General features: G+C 42.3%; 1 protein-coding gene across 3 annotated transcripts in view; it reads left to right on the top strand.

Annotated features, from left to right (window-relative positions):
- Positions 1 to 24670, top strand: part of LOC134088105 (protocadherin beta-9-like) — a 100926-nt gene extending 76256 nt beyond the window's left edge. The window contains exons 9-11 of one of the 3 annotated variants that reach the window (XM_062542051.1): positions 120 to 199; positions 22527 to 22669; positions 22773 to 22885. In XM_062542051.1, the coding sequence (XP_062398035.1) occupies positions 120 to 199; positions 22527 to 22669; positions 22773 to 22780 (231 nt within the window). In that variant the 3' untranslated portion in view covers positions 22781 to 22885. Of the gene's footprint in view, positions 1 to 119; positions 200 to 12003; positions 14020 to 22526 lie in introns of those variants that run through there. The other 2 variants (XM_062542037.1, XM_062542044.1) reach the window with 2 other exon arrangements.
- Positions 24671 to 24887: the final 217 nt, after the last annotated feature.

Here is a 24887-nt window from a genome sequence, read left to right as displayed (position 1 = left end):
AGTAGTCCTGCTTTGCTTACCCTTATTATACAACCCAACAGGTTGTATAATAAGCTACTTCATTAGAAGCCACTTGTGTAGTCGTCTAAATCTGACTGTAAATGTTATGATATCCACAGGAGGTTCACAGGAAAGATGTGGTGATTCCTCTGAACCAGGAAATTGAGGTTGTGAAGAACAAATCACTCGAGATGAAACAGTGAGTCGTGCCTATAACTGGACTTACACAATAGAGCTTAGATTTGTTCTGAGCATTCTGATTTCATTTATAAAAGCACAAAACTCATACATTACAGATCATACTAAAAGTCGATCTCCAACTGTCATAACCATCAGCCATCAACCATCAGCCACCATATTACATACTGATTGGTTAATATAGTCCCCTCCAAAAGTATTGGAACACATGCCAAAGTTGATTATATAAAATGCCTTAAATGAAAAGAACATGAGGAAATATTCAACCTTTAAGGACACTAATTTTCTTTGTGAATGAATAATATATCGTAAATAGATAAATGTTTTCTTTAAAATACAGGGGTCATAAGTATTGGAACGCCTATGTTAATCCTATGTGTTACAATTCCCATAGAGGCTAGCAGATTTTTTTTTCTTTGTTTTTAAATGCCAGTTGTTAATGTATCTAAGACACTATGCATCCTGATAAAGTTTGATTGACCTTTGGAATAAAATAACCCCACATCAACACATAGCCCCACATCAACACATAGCCTTCACCATACCAAGAGATTGGCATGGTTTTATGTAAGTTAGCCTATTAGCTGGTTTGAATTGCATTGAGCTCAATGAGAAATATAGCCGCAAGCGGCGATGGCGGGCCCGAGCACCTGCGGTGCGGACCTGTGACATTTCGGAATCTTACAAAGCAACATGTGTGGGTTGGTGGGCATGTGCATGAGCAACACACATGCCCACTAAATGTGGTTAATTTTTGTGAATATATGTCAACCACAACAGACAACACGCTAGGTGGCACTATAGAGTCCCTACGCCACACCCTAGGCCAGAGCTCTGTCCCTGACTAGCGGTAGCAATAACACACAAGCCTACATAATTGTTGTGAATGTATGTGTCAACCATAATAGACAAAGTGCTAGGTGGCGCTATAGAGTCCCTAAGCCACACCCTAGGCCAGAGCTCTGTCCCTGACTAGCGATAGCAATAACACACAAGCCCACCAAATTTGGTTCATTTTCGTGAATGTACACGTCGACCACAACAGACAAAACACACTAGGTGGCGCTATAGAATCCCTAAGCTACACCCTAGGCCAGAGCTCTGTCTCTGATTAGCGATAGCAATAACATAATATAGCCGCAAGCGGCAATGGCGGGCCCGAGCACCTGCGGTGCGGACATGTGACATTTCGGAATCTAACAAAGCAACATGTACTTGTTGGTGGGCATGTGCATGAGCAACACACATGCCCACCAAATTTGGTTGATTTTCATCAATGTATGTGTCAACCACCACAGACAACAGGCTAGGTGGCGCTATAGAGTCCCTAAGCCACACCCTAGGCCAGAGTTCTGTCTCTGACTAGTGGCAGCAATAACACACAAGCCAACCAAATGTGGCTCATTTTCGTGAATGTATCAACCATAACAGACAATGCGCTAGGTGGCGCTATAGAGTCCCTAAGCCACACCCTAGGCCAGAGCTCTTAGTGCGTTCGATTAACCATCCGAGGACTCAGGGGAGACCGAGGGAAGTTTCCGAGACAGATTCCAAGATGGCTGAGCCCAGAGTCATTTGTAAAAATGAATGGTATTCATTGTGTTTGGACCGTGGTTTAAATGACGATTTCAATCACTGCAATACCTTACTGCGTCTGTATCACTGCCTATGGGAATGGGAATCGGCCTTGTTGTGAGTTCAATATTGAATGAAGACTTATTGAACTTGTGTTGGTAAATGTAGCTAGCGTTGCTAACAGAAGGTAAACACGCCTGGAACTTGGCCAGTGCTTCCGCAAAACGTGACGTCTATGTTTGGACACACGAAAAATACAAAAACACCTCACACATCACATCCGAGGTCCGAGGCAGTTTGGAGAGAATAAACGAACGCACTATCTATTAGGCCTCTAGCGAGGAGGCGATGACGTCGACTAACCGACTTCAAAATATCGTCGACGTCATATTTAGGCGTCGATATATCGCCAGAAAAAAAAAAAAAAACACTTCAGTCACAAAAACAAAACAAAACAAACAGTTCGCACTTCCTCAAACCAAAAAAGCCCTGCACGAAGCCCTGAAAAACAGCTCGCCTGGGGTGGTCGAAAGGGAATACTTACTTTAATTTCACGTTTGTGTAGTGTATCCTGCAGCTTGAGCTGAGTGCACTTCGGTAGTGCTTGCTAACTATCCTAGCTCTCTGCAGTGTTTTCGTGCTTGTTTGGTAGGCAGTTTATGTTAGCTTGTCACTGGCAGTGAGTCAGCTGTGTATTGTATTTGTTAGCATTTATTGTTGGCTGGAATGGCTAGCTGACGGCTGCATAACACAGCTCCAGTAACCCGCCGGCCCGGCCGGCACGAACAACCAGCATACGGAGTTGCAGGTTGTGGTAATTTACGAGTCAAGCGCAACAGGGGGACGCCCACCAGATGCGTACGCGACTCGAAGCGCAATGAGGTAGGTTCGCCAGTGTCAACTACGGAGCCAAACAATGTCCAGGCCAGGGCTTTGCGCAGTGGTCATGAATGAATCAATGTTTTATGAGCATTGAGAACATTTAAATGAGCATCACATCCAAGTGTGTTAGGGCTCGAGTTGCACTAACGTTACCAACGATTTTCAGTGTTGTGTAGATATACAGTAGCCTACTCTACAAGCTTTTAGAACATGAAATGCATTGTTAGACTTGACATTAACGTTACTTTAAAAGTAACTACGTTAGCCCTCAAGAAAAGCTAATCATGCCATAACACTAGGGTTGCCAACCGTTCCGTAGGCCTATGCTCAATGGTGGTATGAGCGTTCATTGAATGCATGCGTGTGCACGTTTGAGTGACAGAAACGGAAACTGAAACTACACAATAACGTTGTTGGCAAAGCTCCGCTTCAATCTGTTGGAAGGCTATTTTAACTTGCATAGAAAATGTTTAGTCAAATTTGAATATAACATGGTCAAAATATTGTAGCTTTAGTCTTTCATTTAAAGATCTCCAGATTAGTGATTTCCGCCTGTATTAATGTTTCCTGGATACATTCAGGCATTCAAATTAAATTTCATTATAAAGCATATCAATGTGTTCTCCATTTGCCTACCAGAGTAGGCTGATGCTTGCATGAGGGAAACATCCCAAAACAATAGCACCCATATAATTGTTGTTTTCAGAAGTAGGCTATTTCTCATGCAACCATGCAAAAGCATCCCCATTTTATTTTCTCATAGTTGGCAACCCTACATAGCACTGCAATGAGTTTTGCAAAGAGTAGATTTAAAATGTCCCACTGTCATAACTGTTGTTCCAATACACATTGATATTGTGTGTTCAGGACAAAGCAAATATTTTTATCCTGGTGATTTTTGTATACTATTATTAAGATTTTTTATGGATACATTATGTTTTTTATTAATCGAACAACAGAAAAATAATTGTTAGACTAATCGTCCAATTAGTCGTTAGATTAGTCGACTAATCGATAAAATAATCGCCCGATTAATCGTTTTAAAAATAATCGGTTACTCCCAGCCCTACTATCTATCCTTGACTAGCGGTAGCAATAACGCAAATGCCCACCAAATGTGGCTCATTTTCGTGAATGTATCAACCACAACAGACAATGCGCTAGGTGGCGCTATAGAGTCCCTAAGCCACACCCTAGGCCAGAGCTCTGTTTCTGACTAGCGGCAGAAATAACACACAAGCTAACCAAATTTGATTAATTTTCGTGAATGTTTATGTCAACTACAACAGGCTACACACTAGGTAGCGCTATAGAGTCCCTAAGCCACACCCTCGGCCAGAGCTCTGTCTCTGAATAGCTATAGCAAAACACATGCCCACCAAATTTGGTTCATTTTCGTGAATGTATGTGTCAACCACAACAGACAATGCGCTAGGTGGCGCTATAGAGTCCCTAAGCCACACCCGAGGCCAGAGCTCTGTCTTTGACTAGCAGTAGCAATAACACACAAGCCCACCACATTTGATTAATTTCTGTGAATGTATGTGTCAACTACAACAGAAAACATGCTAGGTGGCGCTTTAGAGTCCCTAAGCCACACCCTAGGCCAAAGCTCTGTCTCTGACAAGCCATAGCAATAACACACAAGCCCACCAAATTTGGCTCATTTTCGAGAATGTATGTGTCAACCACAACAGACAACACACAAGGTGGCGCTATAGAGTCCCTAAACCACACCCTAGGCTAGAGCTCTGTCTCTGACTAACGATAGCAATAACATACAAGCCCATCTAATTTGGTTCATTTTCCTGAATGTTTGTGTCGACCACAACAGATAACATGCTGCTAGGTGGCGCTGTAGAGTCCCGAAGCCACACCTTAGGCCAGAGCTCTGTCTCTGACTAGCAGAAGCAATTCCACATGTAGCTGCCAAATTACATCCAATTTATAGCCCTTTTTTCTGCCTATAACACCAACTTCCTGTTTCTTAATAAGACGCCATAATTCAAACCTTCGCCATTTCAATATACTTTGAAAATTCGAAAATCTGGTTGCAATTCCTCTTGAACAACACCTCAAGATCATTTTAGTGTTGATATGACATGATTTCGATAAACTGTCTAGAAGAAGTGTTTCAAAATAGATGATGTGCAAAATTCAAAATTATAATCATAACTCAAATTCCTCTAAGATTCACTATGTAGTTTACATTTAAAAGTTGTTCAGATTAATACGACACACATGCCTACCAAATTTGGTTGATTTCCATGCATGTAAGTGTCAACCACAACAGAAAACACGCTAGGTGGCGCTATAGAGTCCCTAAGCCACACCCTAGGCCAGAACTCTATTTCTGACTATCGACAGCAATAACGCACAAGCCCACCGAATTTGGTTCATTTTCGTGAATGTATGTGTCAACCACAACAGACAATGTGCTAGGTGGCGCTATACAGTCCCTAAGACACCCTTGGCCAGAGCGCTGTCTCTGAATAGCTATAGCAATAACACACATGCCCACCAAATTTGGTTAATTTTCGTGAATGTACGTGTCAACCACAACAGACAATGTGCTAGGTGGCGCTATAGAGTCCCAAAGCAACACCCTAGGCCAGAGCTCTGTCTCTGACTAGCGGTAGCAGTAACATAAAATCCCACCAAATTCGTTTCATTTTCATGAATGTATGTGTCAACCACAACAGACAATGCGCTAGGTGGCGCTAGATAGGGTTGGGCGATGTCCCCTTAATTGGCATATGACGATGTGTACAGTAAAACATCGCGATGGACGATGATATCGTCATCGGGGGCTGTCTGTAAGAGAGCGACAGACAGCCAATCTAAACACCTGCTTACACCAACCAGCGGTATATTACACATTGCCAGCATTCGCTGGGCCTCGCAAAAAAATTCGCGGTCACTTATCTAAAATCTTGAATAGCCCAGTCTGTACCTAACTCATATGTTATGCAGTGTTTTCCACACATAGACTAATTTGTGGCGGTGCGCCATAGATTCAGCACCTGCCGCCACACATTGCGTTTCGTTATTATTTTTTGTTTTTTAATTTATTTTTTTAACGCTATTGAAAAACACCCAGCATTCGTTAAACAGAATTTCCTTTCCCTGCTCTCCCTCTCTGTCAATCACGCATCTGTCTCTCATACACACAAACACACGCACACACACAGCCCCTCCCTTCCGTGCACGCCGCATCTGTCTCCATGAAAACCAACGATATCATCCCTGGAAGCGTGGTCGCACTGATGCACATGACGCTGCTCGGGTGAAGCATAAAGTTCTTCCGCAACCTTTGTAGACTATGCGTGCAACTTTTCCAAACAGTACTGAGTAGAAGTAAACTCATTCTCCTTGGCCCGCTCTCGTGCGCGCTCAATGGACACCCGCCCTCGACATGCACATTTAATCTAGATAAAACATTTAGCATCATTAGTAGGCTATGCTGCAGACATTTGATTAAAAATCTTGCATTCAAGTTGACTGACCATCTCAATACCAATGTTTTTCAACTCCAAGACTTAAAGGGGCCTGTCCCAAGGAGAAAAAGTATTAGCTTACCTGAACAGAAACTGAACAGTCCAACCAGTAGAGTATGATAAACTTAGCCTGCTACTTTGTTTACAATATTTTGAGGCTTCAACCATACAGCTGAATTTAAGAGGTGGAGTTATAATATGAATAGTAGGCCTAGGCCATAATCTGCATAAAGATTGCTGTTATATCAGAAATTTCAGTATATAGAATGTAGGCCTATAATAGAGTAATTATTCATAATTACATCATTTGTGTGTTTAAAATAAAGACAAGCTTTACATCTTGTTAAAAAATCATTCACATTATATGTCAGGAGAGCGATAAAAAGGCGGTGCAATGAAAAATATGGGTGCACCCTGTTTGGCTGACAGCCTCTTAAGCACCCTACATGTGCATCAGTTCTAGGCTCAATTTCATTTCCAAGGAAAAGTTTTTATTTTTTAAATATTTTAGCTTAGTCTGCAGTAGAAATAAGTGGGGGCGTGGCATCACGATGGTTGCTTGATTGACTGATGGCAACTCTGGCCATTCATTTTCAGGTGGATCAAGGAAGGGAGAGAGAGTGTGTGTGTATGTGTGTGTGTCTGTGCGGAAAGAATGGGGGAGGGGGAAAAATGCGGCTGAGAGAGAGAGAGAGAGAGAGAGAGAGAGAGAGAGAGAGAGAGAGAGAGAGAGAGAGACAGACAGAGGGGTAGAGACAAATGCAGCAATAAAAAAAAAAATAGAATAGAATACTTTTTTTGATCCCGTGAGAGAAATTCTTTTCTCTGCATTTAACCCAATTTAACCGAATTAGTGAACACACACGGCACACAGTGAGGTGAATCACACACTAACCCAGAGCAGTGAGCTGCCTGCCCAACCAGCAGGGAGCAGTGAGGGGTTAGGTGCCTTGCTGAAGGGCATTCAGCCGTGGACTGGTCGGGGATTGAACCGGCAACCCTCCAGTTACAAGCCCTAACCAGTAGCCCACGGCTGCCCCAAGGAGTGTGTGTGTGTGTGTGTGTGTGTGTGTGTGTGTGTGTGTGTGTGTGTGTGTGTGTGTGTGTGTGTGTGTGTGTGTGTGTGTGTGTGTGAAGCCGCGCGTGTGTCAATGTGTGTGTGCTAGGGGAGACCCAGGAAGGAGAGATTGAGGAGAAGGGGGATGACAGAGTGTGTCTGTGAGTTGCAACAGAGAGAGAGAGAGGGGTGTGTGTGTGTGATTGGGCAATTATGAAATTAACAAATAACTCACTTTCTGTTAACATGGTGAAAGTCAAAATTGCAGCATAGGTTGATATGATTATTATTATTCATCAACTCGCTTCAAAATATTTTAGCTAAAACTGTGTCCACCACAATCATTAATGCGCTTTTAAAAAACACCAAATTCAAAACTTTGTATATGTCACTACAAACACACTAACTAATACTCCATTAAATTTCATCCAAATTAGTCACTGCTTTCTGCCTATAACACCAACTTTCTCTTTCTTTTATAACACACCTGGATTCAAAGCTTCGCCATTTCAATATACTTTGGAAATTCAAAAATCTGGTAGCAATTCCTCTTGGGCAACCCCTCAAGATCATTTTACTGCTCATATGACATGATTACGATAAACCCTCTGGGAGAAGTGTTTCAAAATACATGATGTGCAAAAATCTAAAAATCTCACATAACTTAAATTCTTTAAATATTCACTATATAGTTTAAATGTAATGCTCGTTCATATTCATACAACACACATGTCCACCAAATCTGGGCCATTTTCGTGAATGTATGTGTCGACCACAACAGACAACGCGCTAGGTGGCGCTACAGAGTCCCTGAGCCACACCCTAGGCCAGAGCTCTGTCTCTGAGTACAGTTAACAATTCCACATCTAGATGCCAAATTTCAAGAGTTTTAGTGCATGTCAAGTTGGTGAAAAAGGGCACAACATTTCCGGTATGAGGATTCCACTATAATAATAATAATTATAATAATAATAATAATAATAATCTGAGCAAAATCATTTAGGCCTTGCACCTACGGTGCAGCCATTTCAGTGGTCGCACCTCGGTGCTCGGGCCCTAATAATAATCTGAGCAAAAACAATAGGGCCTTGCACCTACGGTGCGGCCGCTTCAGCGGTATGAGGATTCCACTATAATAATAATAATAATAATAATAATAATAATAATAATCTGAGCAAAATCATTTAGGCCTTGCACCTACGGTGCAGCCATTTCAGTGGCCGCACCTCGGTGCTCGGGCCCTAATAATAATCTGAGCAAAAACAATAGAGCCTTGCACCTATGGTGCGGCCGCTTCAGCAGCCACACCTCGGTGCTCGGGCCCTAATGAAACCAGCTAATAGGCTAACTGAAATAAAACCATGCCAATCTCTTGGTATGGTGAAGGGTAGCTACGTATTGATAGTCTACAAAATTAGACTATGAAAATGTGGTGCAGGCAATAGTGGGCTATGTAACAATAATTCAAAATCCAGCATTTATTTCACTGTAACTTTATAGACAAGACTGTGATTGGTCAACTCGTACTGTGTGTTGAGCTTCAAGCAACCTGTGGGTAGTAGCATCATACTAGTTCGGTGCAGTATTATAGTTTGATTGCAACAATGGGGTTATCTGATTGTAAACTACCTACAGTAGGCGTTCAATTGTGATGGCTGTTTCTTTCACAGGTTGCCTGATTCATGCTCTGCGTGAATTGTATTACAGGGTTCATACTGGTTTCTAAACGTGAAATTCAAGGCTTTATGAGACCTTTTTGGTAACACTTTACACTACAGATCAGTAATAAGTGGGTAATGTTATGGTAACATATATGCAATTTCATGGTAATAATATGTTTAAACCACATATTACAAATTATTAATGTGTAATTTCTAGACAGTTACTGTGCAACTACCATACAACAACAATGCAAATAACTTGGGTAAAATAAAATGGTAATAACTGCTGTAAATATGTACTTACCGAAGCAATAGATATCTACGATTTACTTATAGTGACATAATATTTCTGTAATAACACCATCATGATGGTTCTATGAAGGACTTAGTTACATAGTAACTTTTAACTGTTATGGCACAATTACACAGTGGTCAAAGTTTTTGTAGTAATTAGTTTGATGGTAAAATGTGACCTGTTATCTGTTATTATGATGAAATAAATAAGGTCATTTCACAATAATTATATGGTATCAGGGCTGTAAAATACTGTTTTGTCTTTTCGAAAGGATTTCGAAATCATGTCATATGAGCAGTAAAATGATCTTGAGGGGTTGCCCAAGGGAATTGTGAACAGATTTTTGAATTTCAAAAGTATTTTAAAATGGCAAAAGTTTGAATTATGGCATTTGTTAAACGTACACTATGTAGTTTTTGCTCCCATCTAGTGGTTAAATTTGATTTTGCATGCACGCTCTAGCGCCACGCGTTTTTAAATGTGCGTTGCAAGATGGCTAGAACTACGGGAAGTTGAATGGGTCGAGATCTGGTCGAGATTCATTCAAGATGTCTTCTACCACTTCATCGAGTTTTCTTTCCAGTGATGATGTAAGCTATTCTAAAGTTCTTTGAATAATTTGTATGATCATGTATGAGTAATTACTCCTCGAGCAACATAGTGAATTACGTTGTCATGCTTATATTGTTTTTACATTAGCTTACTATCGTAATATTAGCATAGCAGCAGCTAACAACTTGACATGACAGTATAGGCCAGGCCTATTCAACTAGCGGCCCGCGGGCCAGATGTGGCCCGCTTCAAATTTCCTGTGGCCCGCGTGTCTCGTCATGAGAATGAACTCGCTTTGACGGGTGTGCATAGATCATATGATTGGCGGGTAGCGCACTGTCGGCCCGCCCCTATTGGCCAGACTAATTCTTCACAGCACATCACTACACAAACTGACATTTCCAAATGTGTAACTAGTTTTAAATGTTATGATTAAATGTTGATTAAATTACGATTTCTTACCGCCAAAGATTCTAAACCTCGAGCGTGCGCAAATCAAAAATGTTACAATCATACCCGGTCTCCGTTCCTCCGAGCCCTCGGGAAAGTTAGTGAAGGAGCTGTGGTTTGTAGAGAATTGCCTCTTGACTTTATATTCCTTCTTTACAGCGATGGATTCGTTGCACAATAAACATGAAAGTCTCGTACTTGTTGCAGAGGGTAAAATGAACGATTCTCGTTGTCAATTAGACATTTCTTTAGACAGAGCCATCTTCACTCAACTCGTGGGAATGTTATTGTTTGTGATTTGCGCAGGCTCGAAGTTTAGAATCTTTGGCGGTAAGAAATCGTGAAATAGATAAACAGAGGCAGAGCTGGCATTACTTTTTCTTTAAATTCAATGCTAAGTATATTTGAGAGATCGGCGCTGTAGGCTGTGTGTGTTTGAAACACTTATGAGCTAATTATCTTGAAGTAGGCTGGTTTAATCAACACTGCAATTTTTCCCACTGATGCATGATATGGCAGCTATCAGACATCAGGTATGAAATAGCCTAGGCCTACTATGGTTAGCCTGGGTGTTTTCAAATACTTCTATAGTTTGTGTCGCAGCCTATCACCTGTCTGAGAAGATTTTTTTTATGGATATGGATAATAGGCTATGTTCTTAGTTTCTATGCCAGTGTATAAAATTCAATTGAATTGAACTGAATTTTACTCTGATTTTATCAAATATTGTTGGATAAAATTATTTTGCGGCGTCTTATTTTATGCGGCCCCTGAAAACCCAGTGATTTTTCCATCCGGCCCTCTTGGTACTGAAGTTGAATAGCCCTGGTATAGGCTAATGCTTGTATTACTCTAAAGGCATGGACTATGTCACTAAGTGCTTGTCTGTAGGTTAAGTATGACCGTCTTCACGCTGCTTCTCTGTGTAACGCGAAATGCAAAAACACGTTTTTCCCTAGCGGTAGTGTTTAGCGGTAGCGGTAGTGTTTTATGTCCCTCTCGGCAGTTCATATTTTTCTATACACCGGAAAGACATGGAAGACTTCCTGTGAACGTCCCTTTCAATGTAAATGCCGGGAAGTGATTCTTCGGCCAGTAGGACAAGTCAGACCATTGGCATATGTTATTTTACACCAAAGAGGATCTATTTATGAATGAAGACGTTGACTTGAGGTATTAAAACACTTAAAATCCTACATAATGTACCTTTAAAGCAACAGGAAGTTGTTGTGTTCAGCAGAAAAAGGAAATAATTTGGATGCTCTGGCCTCGGGTGTGGCTTAGGGACTCTAGAGCGCCACCTAGCATGTTGTCTGTTGTGTTTGACACATACATTCACAAAATTAATCAAATTTGGTGGGCATGTGTTACTCATGCACATGTTGCTTTGTTAGATTCCGAAATGTCACAGGTCCGCACCGCAGGTTATCGGGCCCACCATCGCCGCTTGCGGCTATATTTGATATTGTCATTGGTCCCCCATGAACCAAATTACACAAAACTTGGCATACACTCAGAGGGTGTCATGATGATCCTACACTTCAAAATGTCGTGCAGTTTTGAACCTGTCAACCAAAGATACCAGCAATTTCAATGCCTCATTTTTGCTTTTTCAGTTTTGACTAGTGGTGCTATACATTAAACTGTGTCTGGCCATCTACCATTGCACACTCATGCACAAACACATCTAACAATGTACTGTATGCACTCAGATGCAGGCGCACACACACACAGACGTTATACTTTATTTTATACGCCGGAGCGACTTAATTTCGGAAAATACTGTACTTATGTGTGTGTGTGTGTATGTGTGTGTGTGTATGTGTTTTCCTATAGTGACCTAGATGATGAGGAGAAAGTTCTGGATATTCAGCAAAATGGTGAAACACAATACATTCTGATCCTGGAAATTTCGCTACCAGTTGGCATAGGCCTACCAGTTCTTGCTTTAATCATATGGTTGATCAAAAGATTTTGTTGTCCATGTTGATGAATACGTTTTTACATTGCATGTAAATGCAATGTACTGTTATCCCTGTTCTTCTTATTATAATCGTTATAATTATTCTTCTTCCGACCAAAATCAACGATCAACGGCTCTAAAACCACTGAACCGTTTGACGTCATTCAAGCACTCCTACAAAGGTCTTGAAATGGAGATTTGTTCTATGTATTTTTCACATTTGTGAACTTTACACTTTTTGAGATATTTACGACAAAAGAGTCCCATAGAGTTAACGTTGACACGCTTTGGCGGCAAATATATATTGTTCATTAGCCTACATCCTCTGCTCCTCCTCTGCTCCGCTTTAACCCTCTCTGGCTGTAACACCAGTGACTAGAAGAAGCAATCTAACGTTGATACTATGCCACAGAACGTTATCTTCTTCATCTTGTCTCCTGCAGTACTCCTATAGGGAGGGAAATTAATCTCATCGCCATCAAGTGGTTGCGTTCCTAGAGGCTAGCGGGAGTGGATGGGATTTTCTTTTAGAAAAAATATATCTCGGCCCACGATGGGAACTTAGTTAAATACCTTCAATATGCTATGCATTTAGGTCAGCTCTACTGCTTTTAGTGGTCATACTTTTTTTTTAGGATCAGTTTAATTGTTTTGAGTTTTGTTTGTAACAAGGTGATAACGAACTACAGTAGCTACAGTAGCATTTGACGTCACCAGTTTGGGCGCTTCATCTCCAACTGATCAAAACGGCAATTTGCTTAACTGGCTTTACATATTTTTGTAATAACAGAGAGCGATGTAAACCGCGTGGTAATTACCTTTATGTTGGGATAACATGTGTTGTGCTCCTACTCACACAAGAGATGGCAGTAAGTGTGATTGTCTACTAACTAACCAACTAGCTAACAGAATAAACAAACCATGCTAGGTGAGAAACGTCGTCGAAGGGTATCACATCACTTGTAGTTGTAGTCCATTTATGAAATGAAACGAGCAATTACGTTTTTTTTAAATAAGGCGAAATAGTGTCTGATATTTTCACAGTTAGTAGATTATTAGCCTACAGTATGCGGACTGAAAAATATTTTTGGTGGATAAGATCGCTGGTATAGCTTCGTAGTATTTATTTGAAAAGTCGGTCTATGGGACTTAACATTGGAGCTGCTCTTCGAACGCAAGCGCTTGGGGCGCTGGTTTTCACTTTCCCTCCCTATCTTGCTTTGTTTATATCGTTACAGTAACCGGTTTGCTCTAGGTGATGTTATCAATAGTTAGACAATCAAACCCTAACGTAAGCACTATATTTAGCTAACGACAATCAAATTTAACGTTAGCTTCTAACCACGCAAGTCTTAACTCAGCGTCCTAAGTAGAGTCCAACCTGTTAGACATGCCAGTTGTACCATTTAGGTTTAAGCCTTCTTCTCATAGTCGTTTTTACAGTACAAACATTGTTATCATTGTCATCATTGCTATTATGTTTGTTGTTAGCAAGCTAGCACTCGTTTTAGCTAGGCACGACTAAGCCAGCCAAGCAATCATTTAAGCGGGCTTTCGGTATCATTCACAAATTTAAAACCTTTGATAACAGTTTATTGTACATTCCTAATAGGATAATCATACACTTGGAAACACATTGAAGAAGGTACTAGCTCATCATGTAATATGTTTGTGTACATAAAAAATATCCTACCGTAGGCTAACGTTACATTTGCTATATCGCTCATGCCCACGCTCACCGGCCCCTATATAATTTCCTCGGCCTACCTGTTGCTGCATAGCATCACCGTTGATTGACGTTGTTTGAGATTGTATTCCGTATTCCAATGTGGTCTAAGCTCTTAGCCTATGTATACTTTTTACCTGCATTAAAGTGTAGTTATCTCCCTCAACAATGGAATTCTCTTCTCTGATTGGCTGATGGGGTGGCCATTAACTTTGTTTATTATACGGCTCTCTAGAATGTTGAGGGAGCTCCCATTCACTTTGAATGGGCCTCCCCAACGTTCTACGGTCAGTTATTTTTGCTTATACCACTGCTTGGTCAAATTTCCTATTGTGATGCGCTATTTGGAACGTGCATTATTTTTCTATATACCGCACGTCTATGAAGTAGTTCCCTTCTTTTGGGCTTATTACACTTGAATATTAATTCGCCAATGTGAATGTAACGGTAAAAACAACAACGTTGTATCTAAGACAGCGGCAATATAAACGAAAGTGATAGTAGCAGTGGTATAAGCGGGATAATCAACTCCGCGCCGTGCGTTTATAGGAAAACAATGCACTTATCGAAGTGTAAAGTCCCCTCCGCCTGCGGCGTCGGGTCCTTATTACCACTACGAACGTGCATTATTTTCCTATAAACGCACGGCGCGTCGTTGATTATCCCTTACATAATCACCGCTCCGAAGGTAAAAGCAAACAAAAAACAAAAGAGAAAAAACAAACTTCTGTTTCTGTTTCTGAAATCCAAAACGGGAATTGGTGTGTTCTGTGTTCATTCATTGTAGTCCATTTGTGTAATCCGTGGTCATTCATTATTTGGTTTTCAAACCAAAACAGAAAAAAAGTGGCGTGTTTGTTTGTTTTTTCTGTATTAAAAACGGAAATGGAAAAAACGGAAAAAAACAAAACAGAAAAAACAAACTTCTGTTTCTATTATAGAGATTGAGAATGTGACGTAAAACGCAACGCATTTTGGGAATAGGTGGCCCAAGTTTTTTACTGACGTGCTGGACCAACAAAGTGCAGTTGTCGAAATGCCGTTTACCTGCTGTGTTATGAAATTCAATAGAGTAACATAAAGCTTATCTTTTATTGTTTTCCAGCGTGGACAAATAATAGTACACGCCATGTTTCAGACGTGACAAAAAGGCGAGAAATGGCATGGATCAGCAGTAAGGAAGCGCAAGATTATGTTCTGTTTTTTGCACAATTTTTCCCCGCTTAGTTTTCATTATTATCATGCCAGATCCAGGCATGCAAACTCCTCACCTTTCGGCGAAATTCGCCGTTTTGAATCAAAAATAGGTGACTTACATGGTTCGTGCAGATCCGATGAGAAAATATTTAGGGGGGAGGGGGGGGGGGGGGGGTCAAGGTGGATTGAATTTACAACTGAGTTTAGAAATCATGCGCAGACGCTAACGCATCTTGAGGTGTTTCTAGAGCCGCATTTAAAACGTGTCTGATCAGCAAGGCATGTGTGAATGTAGCCCCTATGCGTTTAATAAACATTAGTGGAAGCGAATTGTTGACAAAGACGCAACGCGAACAGAACGCGCACGCCAAGTGTATTGTGAACGCAGATGCGTCTGAGATGTCAGGTGGAATATAGTGATTCTGGCGAGAAGAGATGCCGAGGGATTTCACAGGTGGGCTAGTTAAAACTGTCAACTTCTATTAGAAAAAGACACTGAGATTAGTGCAGCAACGTAGCATAGGTTGTTTTCTTCTAATGATGAAAGTTAGCGAAATTAGACAAACTCATAACGAGTTCTTTTGATGAAGAATGCGTGCAGTTTGAACCATCTAGATCGGCAAAAGGTGAAGCAAATAGGCATACTTTATCAGTATATCAAAGGCTAATGTAACAGTTGAATTAAATGCTCATAAACTGGGCTGATTCGTTTTGTCCAGAGACGTAGTTGAATGACATATAGACAGGTCATTTGCTCAACTTTTTGGGCCTAGTTTTCTGTCAAAGTTTTCTCAATGGATTCCTGGTCAGAACCCCTATTGAAACAGATTAAGACTTGGGGCATGTTAAATTTTGTCCAAAAATTCAAGATGGCCGCCGTATGGGCAATTCCATATCAGTTGGAACAGGTCCGACACCATGGTCCTCAGTTTTTCCTGATTTTTGGTCAAAATGTTTCTCCATATCTCATTAGAGGAAAACCAAAATTTTAGCTTGGTATCTTGTTTAGTTTCTGAGATATGGCTCTTCAAATGTGGATAGACGTGTCCTTAAAAAAGGCTGAAAATGCCTGTATTTAATGAGCACCACTTTTTTTTTAAACCCCTCTCCTGTCTTAAGCCTACCATATTATTTTCTAAAAATTTGAACATTGGGGCAGTACCCTGTTTAGTTGTCCAATATCACAAAGGAATTGTAGTCCTTCCCACCATTGAAGACTTATTCATCGAAACAAACCCATATTTTTTTTAAAGCAATGAAAAACTAAAAAACCTGTTTTTGTTCTCTTATGGTCATGAATGGATAGCACTCACATTTTTAAAACTTTACATAAATATAGTCCATGAGTAAGAAAACTTCTACGAAAACTTACCATCTCAATTTTTTTTCAACATGTTCTCTTACTCATGGACTATTATATGTAAAGTTTTAAAAATGTGAGTGCTATCCATTCATGACCATAAGAGAACAAAAACAGTTTTTTTGTTTTTCATTGCTTTAAAAAAATATGGGTTTGTTTCGATGAATAAGTCTTCAATGGTGGGAAGGACTATAATTCCTTTGTGATATTGGACAACTAAACAGGGTACTGCCCCAGTGTTCAAATTTTTTGAAAATAATATGGTAGGCTTAAGACAGGAGAGGGGTTTAAAAAAAAGTAGTGCTCATTAAATACAGGCATTTTCAGCCTTTTTTTAGGACACGTCTATCCACATTTGAAGAGCCATATCTCAGAAACTAAACAAGATACCAAGCTAAAATTTTGGTTTTCCTCTAATGAGACATGGAGGAACATTTTGACCAAAAATCAGGAAAAACTGAGGACCATGGTGTCAGACCTGTTCCAACTGATATGGAATTGCCCATACGGCGGCCATCTTGAATTTTTGGACAAAATTTAACATGCCCCAAGTCTTAATCTGTTTCAATAGGGGTTCTGACCAGGAATCCATTGAGAAAACTTTGACAGAAAACTAGGCCCAAAAAGTTGAGCAAATGACCTGTCTAATAATGCTGTCTTTAAGAAAAGTGGGCCCTGTTACTCGAAGCACACTGCGCATAGACCTTACGCAAAGCCTACGCAAAAGATATGCAACTCAAATGATTCGCTATAGTAACGTAGCCAAAAAAAGTTGCGACTGCTTCAGACCACACGTAGCCTAACGCACGTAACTGTTTGAGTTATGTGTGACTTGCAACAATTTTCATTAACACCCGGATCATTACGAGTTCGTAAGCCATGCGTAAATTAAATTTACATTTGATTGTCGAGTTACAGGAGGACCCTGATCAGTAGCCTAGTCTGTGCCTACAGGTAGCCTACAGTTTAACATGTAATATGAAGACAGTTCACATAACTTTATTGGTTGGTTAAACACATGTAGCCCTCTTTTGCCTCAGAGGGGTGTGCTATTGTAACCTGGGTCCTAGGGTATGGTTCTCACCTGTTAAGCCTGCTGCTGTTTAACCAGAGTAGCTTAAGCAGCCCTATGGTATAAAGGTTATACTTTGCTCTAAATAACCAGTGAGTGGAGACGGAGTCAATATAACACAAAATAATGTATTATGAAACACCATAAAATTACCATATGGCAATGCAATTGAATTAAACAAATATAAAGATACAAAAAGTATTCCAATATGTATGCCTAGGCACTAGGCGGGAGTCAAATGAGCTGAGCCACCTTGAGGGTCAGTCTCAGTGGGAAGTTCCAGGCAGTATCAACAGTAATGAATTGAATACGAATATAATTCTATATGGGATATGTATCAACAGAGTACGCTAAAAACTAGTGGTTCAAAACGGTATCTATAGCAATCAATACATTCCCTGTGTGGTATTAAGTAATAAAAAGATACACTAGTTTATATGTATAACTTTAAGTATATATTAATTAATAAATCACTGTGTGAGAATATGTGTAAAGGCTACACTAAACAGTAGCAAGTAAAGAGGTAAGTATATAGTAATTAATAAATCTCTGTGTGGAAATATGTGTAAAAGCTACAGTAAACAGTAGCGAGTAAAGAGGTAGGTATATATTAATTAATAAATCTCTGTGTGGAAATACGTGTAAAAGCTACAGTAAACAGTAGCGAGTAAAGAGGTAAGTATATAATTATTAATAAATCTGTGTGGAAATAGTGTAAAAGCTACAGTAAACAGTAGCGACTAACCCCGTATACACTCTCACCGATTAACATTAATCAGCATCAACATTTGCAAACTGACAGCAATAGTCTGAGATGACCAGTCACTCAACATACAGACAAAGACATAACATACAAAAGCCGGCAAAATAAAATAAAACCCCCGTTGCAGGCCTGTTTTAGCTTGTGTTGACAGGTGATGGGTTGTACTCACGGTCCCTTTAGTGACAAACTGTGCACCAGAGTAGAGCTTAGATCGGGCCCAAAAAATCAAGCCCGAACCGGCCCGAGCCCGTGCACGTTGTGTCCGAGCCCGGCCCGGCCCGACATATTGACTGTAATTATGAGCCCGAGCCCGATTTAAACCCGACACTTTTTTAAATGCGTGAGCCTTATAACTGACGTTCTCAACTACAATTACGAGTTGTTTGAACTACATAAATCTGAATTAGGCCTATCTTAATGAATAATGAAACAAGGACTAAGCATGTAAACTTCGTTGTTTGTTTATTCTGAAATGGATCACAAATGGATCCGAATGAAGAAACGCAAATGTCAAAACGAAACGCCAACGCAAATGTTGTCACTGTCCACGACTTGTTCGAAACTCTTCCATACGTCCGACTTTCCTCCAGACTTGCTCAAAGTTAATTCTCCTGATTTAATTTTCTTCTTTATATCGTCCATCTCCATGTTGCGCTTAAACTAGGCCACACAATGTTCTACAGCAGAGCAGCAGTGTGATGCGTGCCAGTGGAGGAGACCGTGCGCATGATGTGTTGCATTTTGTAACTTGCAACTTTGTACACATTTTGTTACTTAAAGGTTGGGTACGGAATTAGCAAAACGGACGGCAGAGTTTGAACATATACAACCTCAAGTCCCGCCCTCCATGCACGAGCGACAATTCAAATGCGCAGCGCGAGAGCGAGCCAGGCTAAATGAAATGCCATCCTGGCGTCTACAGCACTATGAGCTCTAGTCTCCATACAATCACTCACATCAACTTCCCCAATTACATTCTTTAGGCTATTCACCTCCAAAGGGTTGTAGTACATATGGTTCAGTAGCCATAGGTGTGTATATTTGAACAGAATCTGGTTTGTTCTTACCAGGGCGATTATCTCCTGAAATATCCGAGTTTAGTGCTGCCCCGTTGGTTCGCCTATTCCACCGTAGCTCCAAGCTGTTAAGTTTCGATTTCATGTTTACAGCACTCTTCGTGTCATGGTAAAATGTAATTTTTGCTACATAGCTTATTTATTGCGTGGGTGATTGAGTTTCCGTAGGTATCCGCTGCCTTAGTTAGTTTGTATAGAAATGAAGTGACACAACAAGAGGGGAACATGGACGTGCAGCAGCAGGCAGTTGGTTTCGTTTCAGCACTGACTCGCGTTCACCAGCTTTCGAAAGGGTCGCGCGCGGTGGGGAGGGGGAGTAGGAAGGAAGAGGAGTAAGACGTTAGATTGACGATCGAGCTGTGAAATGATGGTATGGGGTGAGGAATTCTATTGGCTGGAGTTTTTCGAGCCCTGCCCGTTCCGCAGATGATTGACGTGTTTAATTTCCATTTCAGTGCTTCCAACTTAGTGGCTATAAGTGGGTTAGGAATAGGATTTCAAGTGTTTTTGCAAAAATGGCCAAAAAAGCTCATTCCATACCCTACCTTTAAGCCTACTTTGCTAAAAAATATGTTTAATATTTCGGATAATGGCATAGTCTCCCCACCCAGTTAGGCTAATAAAGAAATTATATATTTTTTTAAAAAACACAAATGCTTGATCAAAGGCCCGACCCGGCCCGCGGGTCGGGTCGGGCTCGGGCTCGGGCAGAGAATCTAACCTCTACACCAGAGTGTAACTCTGTGTGTGTGTTTCCCGCACAACGGAGCCGCGCGAACAACCAGTGCCTCCAGTAGCAGCTAGCAAGCCGTTATCCCTCGAAGCCGGAGGAACCACTGGCTTTCTCCTGGTCACCAGTGGCGCTATCCGGTTGGCGGTGCTCCCTCGACGGCTACTCAGTGGAACCACAGGGGTACCCGGAATCCTGTGGCGCTAACTGAGCAGCAGTTATACTGGAGAACACTATCAGCGAAACGGTTTACTATGAAACTAACGTTATGGTTTACCTCAGAACAACCGCTAGCTGCTAGCTTAAACGTCACACTTAGCTAGAAGTTAGCAGCATGCTACGGTAAAATCCCCAAGCTGAGGGGCTGGAAACTTAAATAACAGTAACGTCGATCACTAAAAGGTAAAACACCCGTGATGTCCTGTATGAATTACTCCCTCAGGGAGACGAGGAGTTACTACCTACTTTCCAAGTAGCCTACTATATCTGTAGCTACTTCAACGTAGAAACCCCATCTTCTATCGTCTCATCCCCGCTCTCTCTGTCTCCCGCTCTGTGTGTGTGTGTGTGTGTTCCACCCCTCTCCCCCCACCAGATCCCGCCCATTAAGCAACCTGATAGGCAGAGAGGGGTAGCTGACAGTTCACTTGTCCTATGACATCTCTTATCTCAGCTATCACGCTAGGTTTCCCCCACCATGAAAACTACAGTTCCTCTCACACAAACCACAAAGTAAACAAAGTAGCAAAATGCTAACGATTCATATAGGGAGAATACCTTATAAAATGCTAATGCTTCATATAGGGAGAATACCTTATATAAAAATGAGTAAGCTAGTAGCTAGAGGGTTGTGAATTAACCCTGGGCTACACACACTAGCACAATATAGCCTATAAAACACAATCTGTAGTAGTGTAGGCTGCATATTAAAACGTTTTAAAACAATTTGACAAATTAAAGCCTATCTACCCTATTTTATATAATAATATTAGTTTGAAATAGTGTGTGTCTCAAGCTAGATTATTGATTACCTGGTTTGGTCCAACAATTATTCAGACTTTTCCTTATTCTGATAGTTTAAGTGTCCATTAGGCCTATGAAATCATCAGAAATGTGTAATAAGTACATAATAAGTACATAAGCACAGAGAAAGAGAGAGATAGTAAGAAAGAAAGAAAGAGGGTCCCTCACACTTTGGAAGACTTGTTTCCATGTTTTTTGTTTTGATCTGAAATCCAAAACGGGATAATAAAACAATGGTTGGTCGCCTAGGAGATGACCGAAACATTCTAGAGCGCGTATTGTCAAGCTGTTAACCAGAGACGGCATTCCATGTTCTTTGACTTAGCAGTTGCATAGCAACCACAAGCGTTCTGAGCTAGGCCTACTTCGCATAGCGGAAGAACTGGGCTAAATAAAACGATGGCAAATAATAATTATCCTTCCTAAAAATGCACTCGGGTATCTTTTTTTTGTTGGCAATAGAACTGTTGTATAAAAGCATTATCGCACTCGTGGTCGTGGTGTTGTTGGCCAATATCGCCACGGCTGTAGTTACCTACGGCACTCAGCCTAAAGGCACTGGCACACTCCTCCGTCTGCGTCACGCGGCACTGGACGTTTGACGTGCGTCATTTTAGACGCGTATACGAGGCATACTCCAATGTCTGTTGTTCTGAATGCGCGCCAGCCGATCAAGGTTAGCGCCTGCGCACTACGAATTAACTGTGATACTCTGCCCCGCCAACTGGGGGCGGTACGTTGAACCGGAAAGTAGGACACTCCCACCAAAGAAGAAGTTAAAAGCAGGTAGTCAGTCCCCATTTTAGCAGGTGTGCATTGGTACTGTCAGCATGTCAGCCTATGACGAAGAAGAGCTGTGTTGCCTGTTGCTGTTGTGTGAAGAAGAGCAACGCCTGAAGAAGAGAAGAAGGTGGGATGTGTGACCACTGAACGAAGGAAGAGCCAGAGAAGGAGTGTTCCACACTTATATACAAAAGATGCGGCTGTTAGATGAGGAGAAGCACCACGAGTACTTTCGCATGTCTGCTGAAAAGTTTGATGAGTTGGTTCGTCGCATCTCTCCATTTATCGTCCACCAGAACACGCACAGCACACCTGTGGGTATAGCTGAGAGACTTGCAGTCACTTTGCGCTACCTGAGTATGTCATGAATGACTATGGGCAATGCTAGACTGTGCTTTAATACTGTGTACTAATGTTATATAATGAATGGCTGTGGACAATGCTGGACTGTGCCTTAATATTGTGTACTGATGTTATACTGTGAATATGTGTGGTATATGGTTCATTGCTGATTGGGAACGCGCTGGCTGTTCCGTACGTGGGGGACTTTTAACAGACTAGCGTTTGTTATGATGAACTAAGCTGCGACTGGGTGGGACAACAGTCTAATTGCCATTGACTCTGTAATTGCTTGATGGGTTTGAAATGAGTTTTGGAATGGGATAGGTCCCCCCTCCTGATAAAAAGGGGCAGTCTGGAATGGTGGGGGAGCACGGAGGTACCGACGGTCTGGGAGGCACAACGCGGCTGGCTATGCGGGGGAAGACGGCTATACGATCGACGCCGGGTTGACATTCCACGCAAGCTAAGTATTACCAACAGGGACGTTGTTGTTTCATTGCTGTGTATTTCTACCTGTTTGAGAAGCTGCTGTGTACATCGGCGGGTGTTCTGATTACGGCTGTGTTGCAGCGGAGTGAGGGCGTCAGAGGAGGCCATCAGCTGACGGGGGAAGCCGACACACTGCGTGAGGACCACGGCGAAAGTTCCAATCATCTCGTAACCAACCGTGGGTGTCTTGGACAACTCTCATCGCTCTCTATTCCGAGGAAAATTAAGGGAAGTCTTTGTTCGTACTAAACTCTAGCTTATAACCTTTGCCAACTGCTCTGTGAGAGCTGTGACTGAGCCACTGTGTGTTTTGGTTCCGGTATAGCCGTGGAGGCGGAGCCTGGGCTACTACGCCTGCAGACGTTGACAGGGGATGTTCACCGTGGCCGGAACGGCACGACTACTACACCGACGGTGAACTTCGCCGCATCTGTGGGTTCGTTCCTCTGTGGATTATCGGGGACTGGAAGTGTTGTCTTATATACTGGTCGGTGGGGACAGCCGACCAGTACGGACTTATTTTACTAACTGGACTGTTGGCAGGGGACGTGGAGCGTGCTAGGCTGCATCACTGCTCGTCATTGCTGGGTTGGGAGCTTCCCCATTTTCCCCCCTTTTATTGTGTGGTTTATTGCACTGTAATGAATTGATAATGGAACATATTTATTGCTGAATTTGGCTTGGTTGTGTGAAGACTGCCGTGAGTCCTCTTGAAGTGTGCCTAGTGGGTGTATGCACTGTGTGTGTGGGGGTGTTAAACCTGCCTAGTCTTGCAAATGTTAATTGAGTGTGTGACTGCCCCTAGTGGTGCCCCTTCTACATCAGTCTGCTGACCTTCAGTCCTGTGTGTCTTGGTATGAATAAAAATTGAACTAAAACTTAAACCAAGTTGTGTTGTCTGTGTCTTGGGTGGATCTTAGGCCTGTGACTTGGGGAACAGTAGCCCTTGTGCACGACATTTTTGGCGTAGCCGGCAAGGATCCACCTTTAACACAAACAATATGGTTGATGAGGCACCACCGGGAGGGGCTAGTAATGTTATTATGATGCCATGGTTCTTGGGTGGGCCCTGGGTTCCTAAATTTGGGGACAAAGAAAAACAGACAGGTTTAGCAGACTGGCGCGGCCAAATTGAAACATTCATTCGTGCTCAAAATCTCAACCCAGCTCAGCAAGTAGACTTTGTGCTGAGTGCCCTACAAGGGGAGGCGAGAAGGGAAATCCTGCTACTCCCTGCTGGTGACCGGGACAGCCCAACGAAGATCTTCAAGGCCCTGGAAGACGTGTATGGAGAACAGGTCAGTGTAGTTCAGTTGCGGGCCCGTTTTTTCACCTGTAGGCAACAGGCTGGGGAGGAGGTGGGGGCATTCATCCTACGGCTTCGTGAATGTCTTGCTAGGTGGCGGAGTAAGGAGGAAGGGCCAGGTGACGACAGCGATGACGAGATGATGCGGTCACAGTTGGTGACGGGTCTTCGCCCAGGTCCGCTACAGACAGAGCTGCAGAAGCTGTTGAGGAGGAACCCCACCATGAAGTTTGCAGAGGTGAGCAGAGAGGCCAAAGCCGTGGAACAGGAGCAGGTCCATGGCAGCGAAGAGGCCAGCACTAGACGGACCTACACGTCCACTTCAGCCCCCACCGCAGCCAAGACTGCCGAGGATTGGCAGCAGATCCGGGAGAAGCTGAAGGCGGAGGTGTTGTCGGAGGTGAAGGGGCAGATTGATACACTCAAGGAGAGCATCTTGGGGGAAATACGGCAACAGTTTCAAGCAAGCCAGCCCCCGCAAGCACCGTCTGATTCGCGAGGTGCCAGGAATCGCGGCAGGTGGGAGACCATGAATCCTCCCCTGAGACGACGTCGCGAGAGGGCACTGAGGTGGGACGATCAAGGGCGACCAATTTGCCTGCACTGTGACCGGCCAGGACATATGCTGAGAGAGTGCCCACAACGACCAGCCCCGTCCCAGGATTTTTGACCCCCTCGGCCACTGTCGGGCAAGTGGCCGAGGAGGGAACCCAGACTGACACCCCCCTTAAGCCCGCTTTTATTGGGCAGTGTCCTGAAGTAGAAGTTACAGTACACGGGAAAAATATCCCCTGCATTCTGGACACAGGCTCACAGGTGACATTGTTTAGCCAGTCATTATTCCAGAATTATGTACAAGAGCCAGTCCACAGTGCTGAAGAGATCCCTTG

This window comes from Sardina pilchardus, chromosome 1, assembly GCF_963854185.1.
Source record: "Sardina pilchardus chromosome 1, fSarPil1.1, whole genome shotgun sequence".
Classification (NCBI taxonomy): domain Eukaryota; kingdom Metazoa; phylum Chordata; class Actinopteri; order Clupeiformes; family Clupeidae; genus Sardina; species Sardina pilchardus.
Note: the sequence above shows the minus strand (reverse complement) of the source record. Positions and strands in the feature narration are given on the sequence as shown.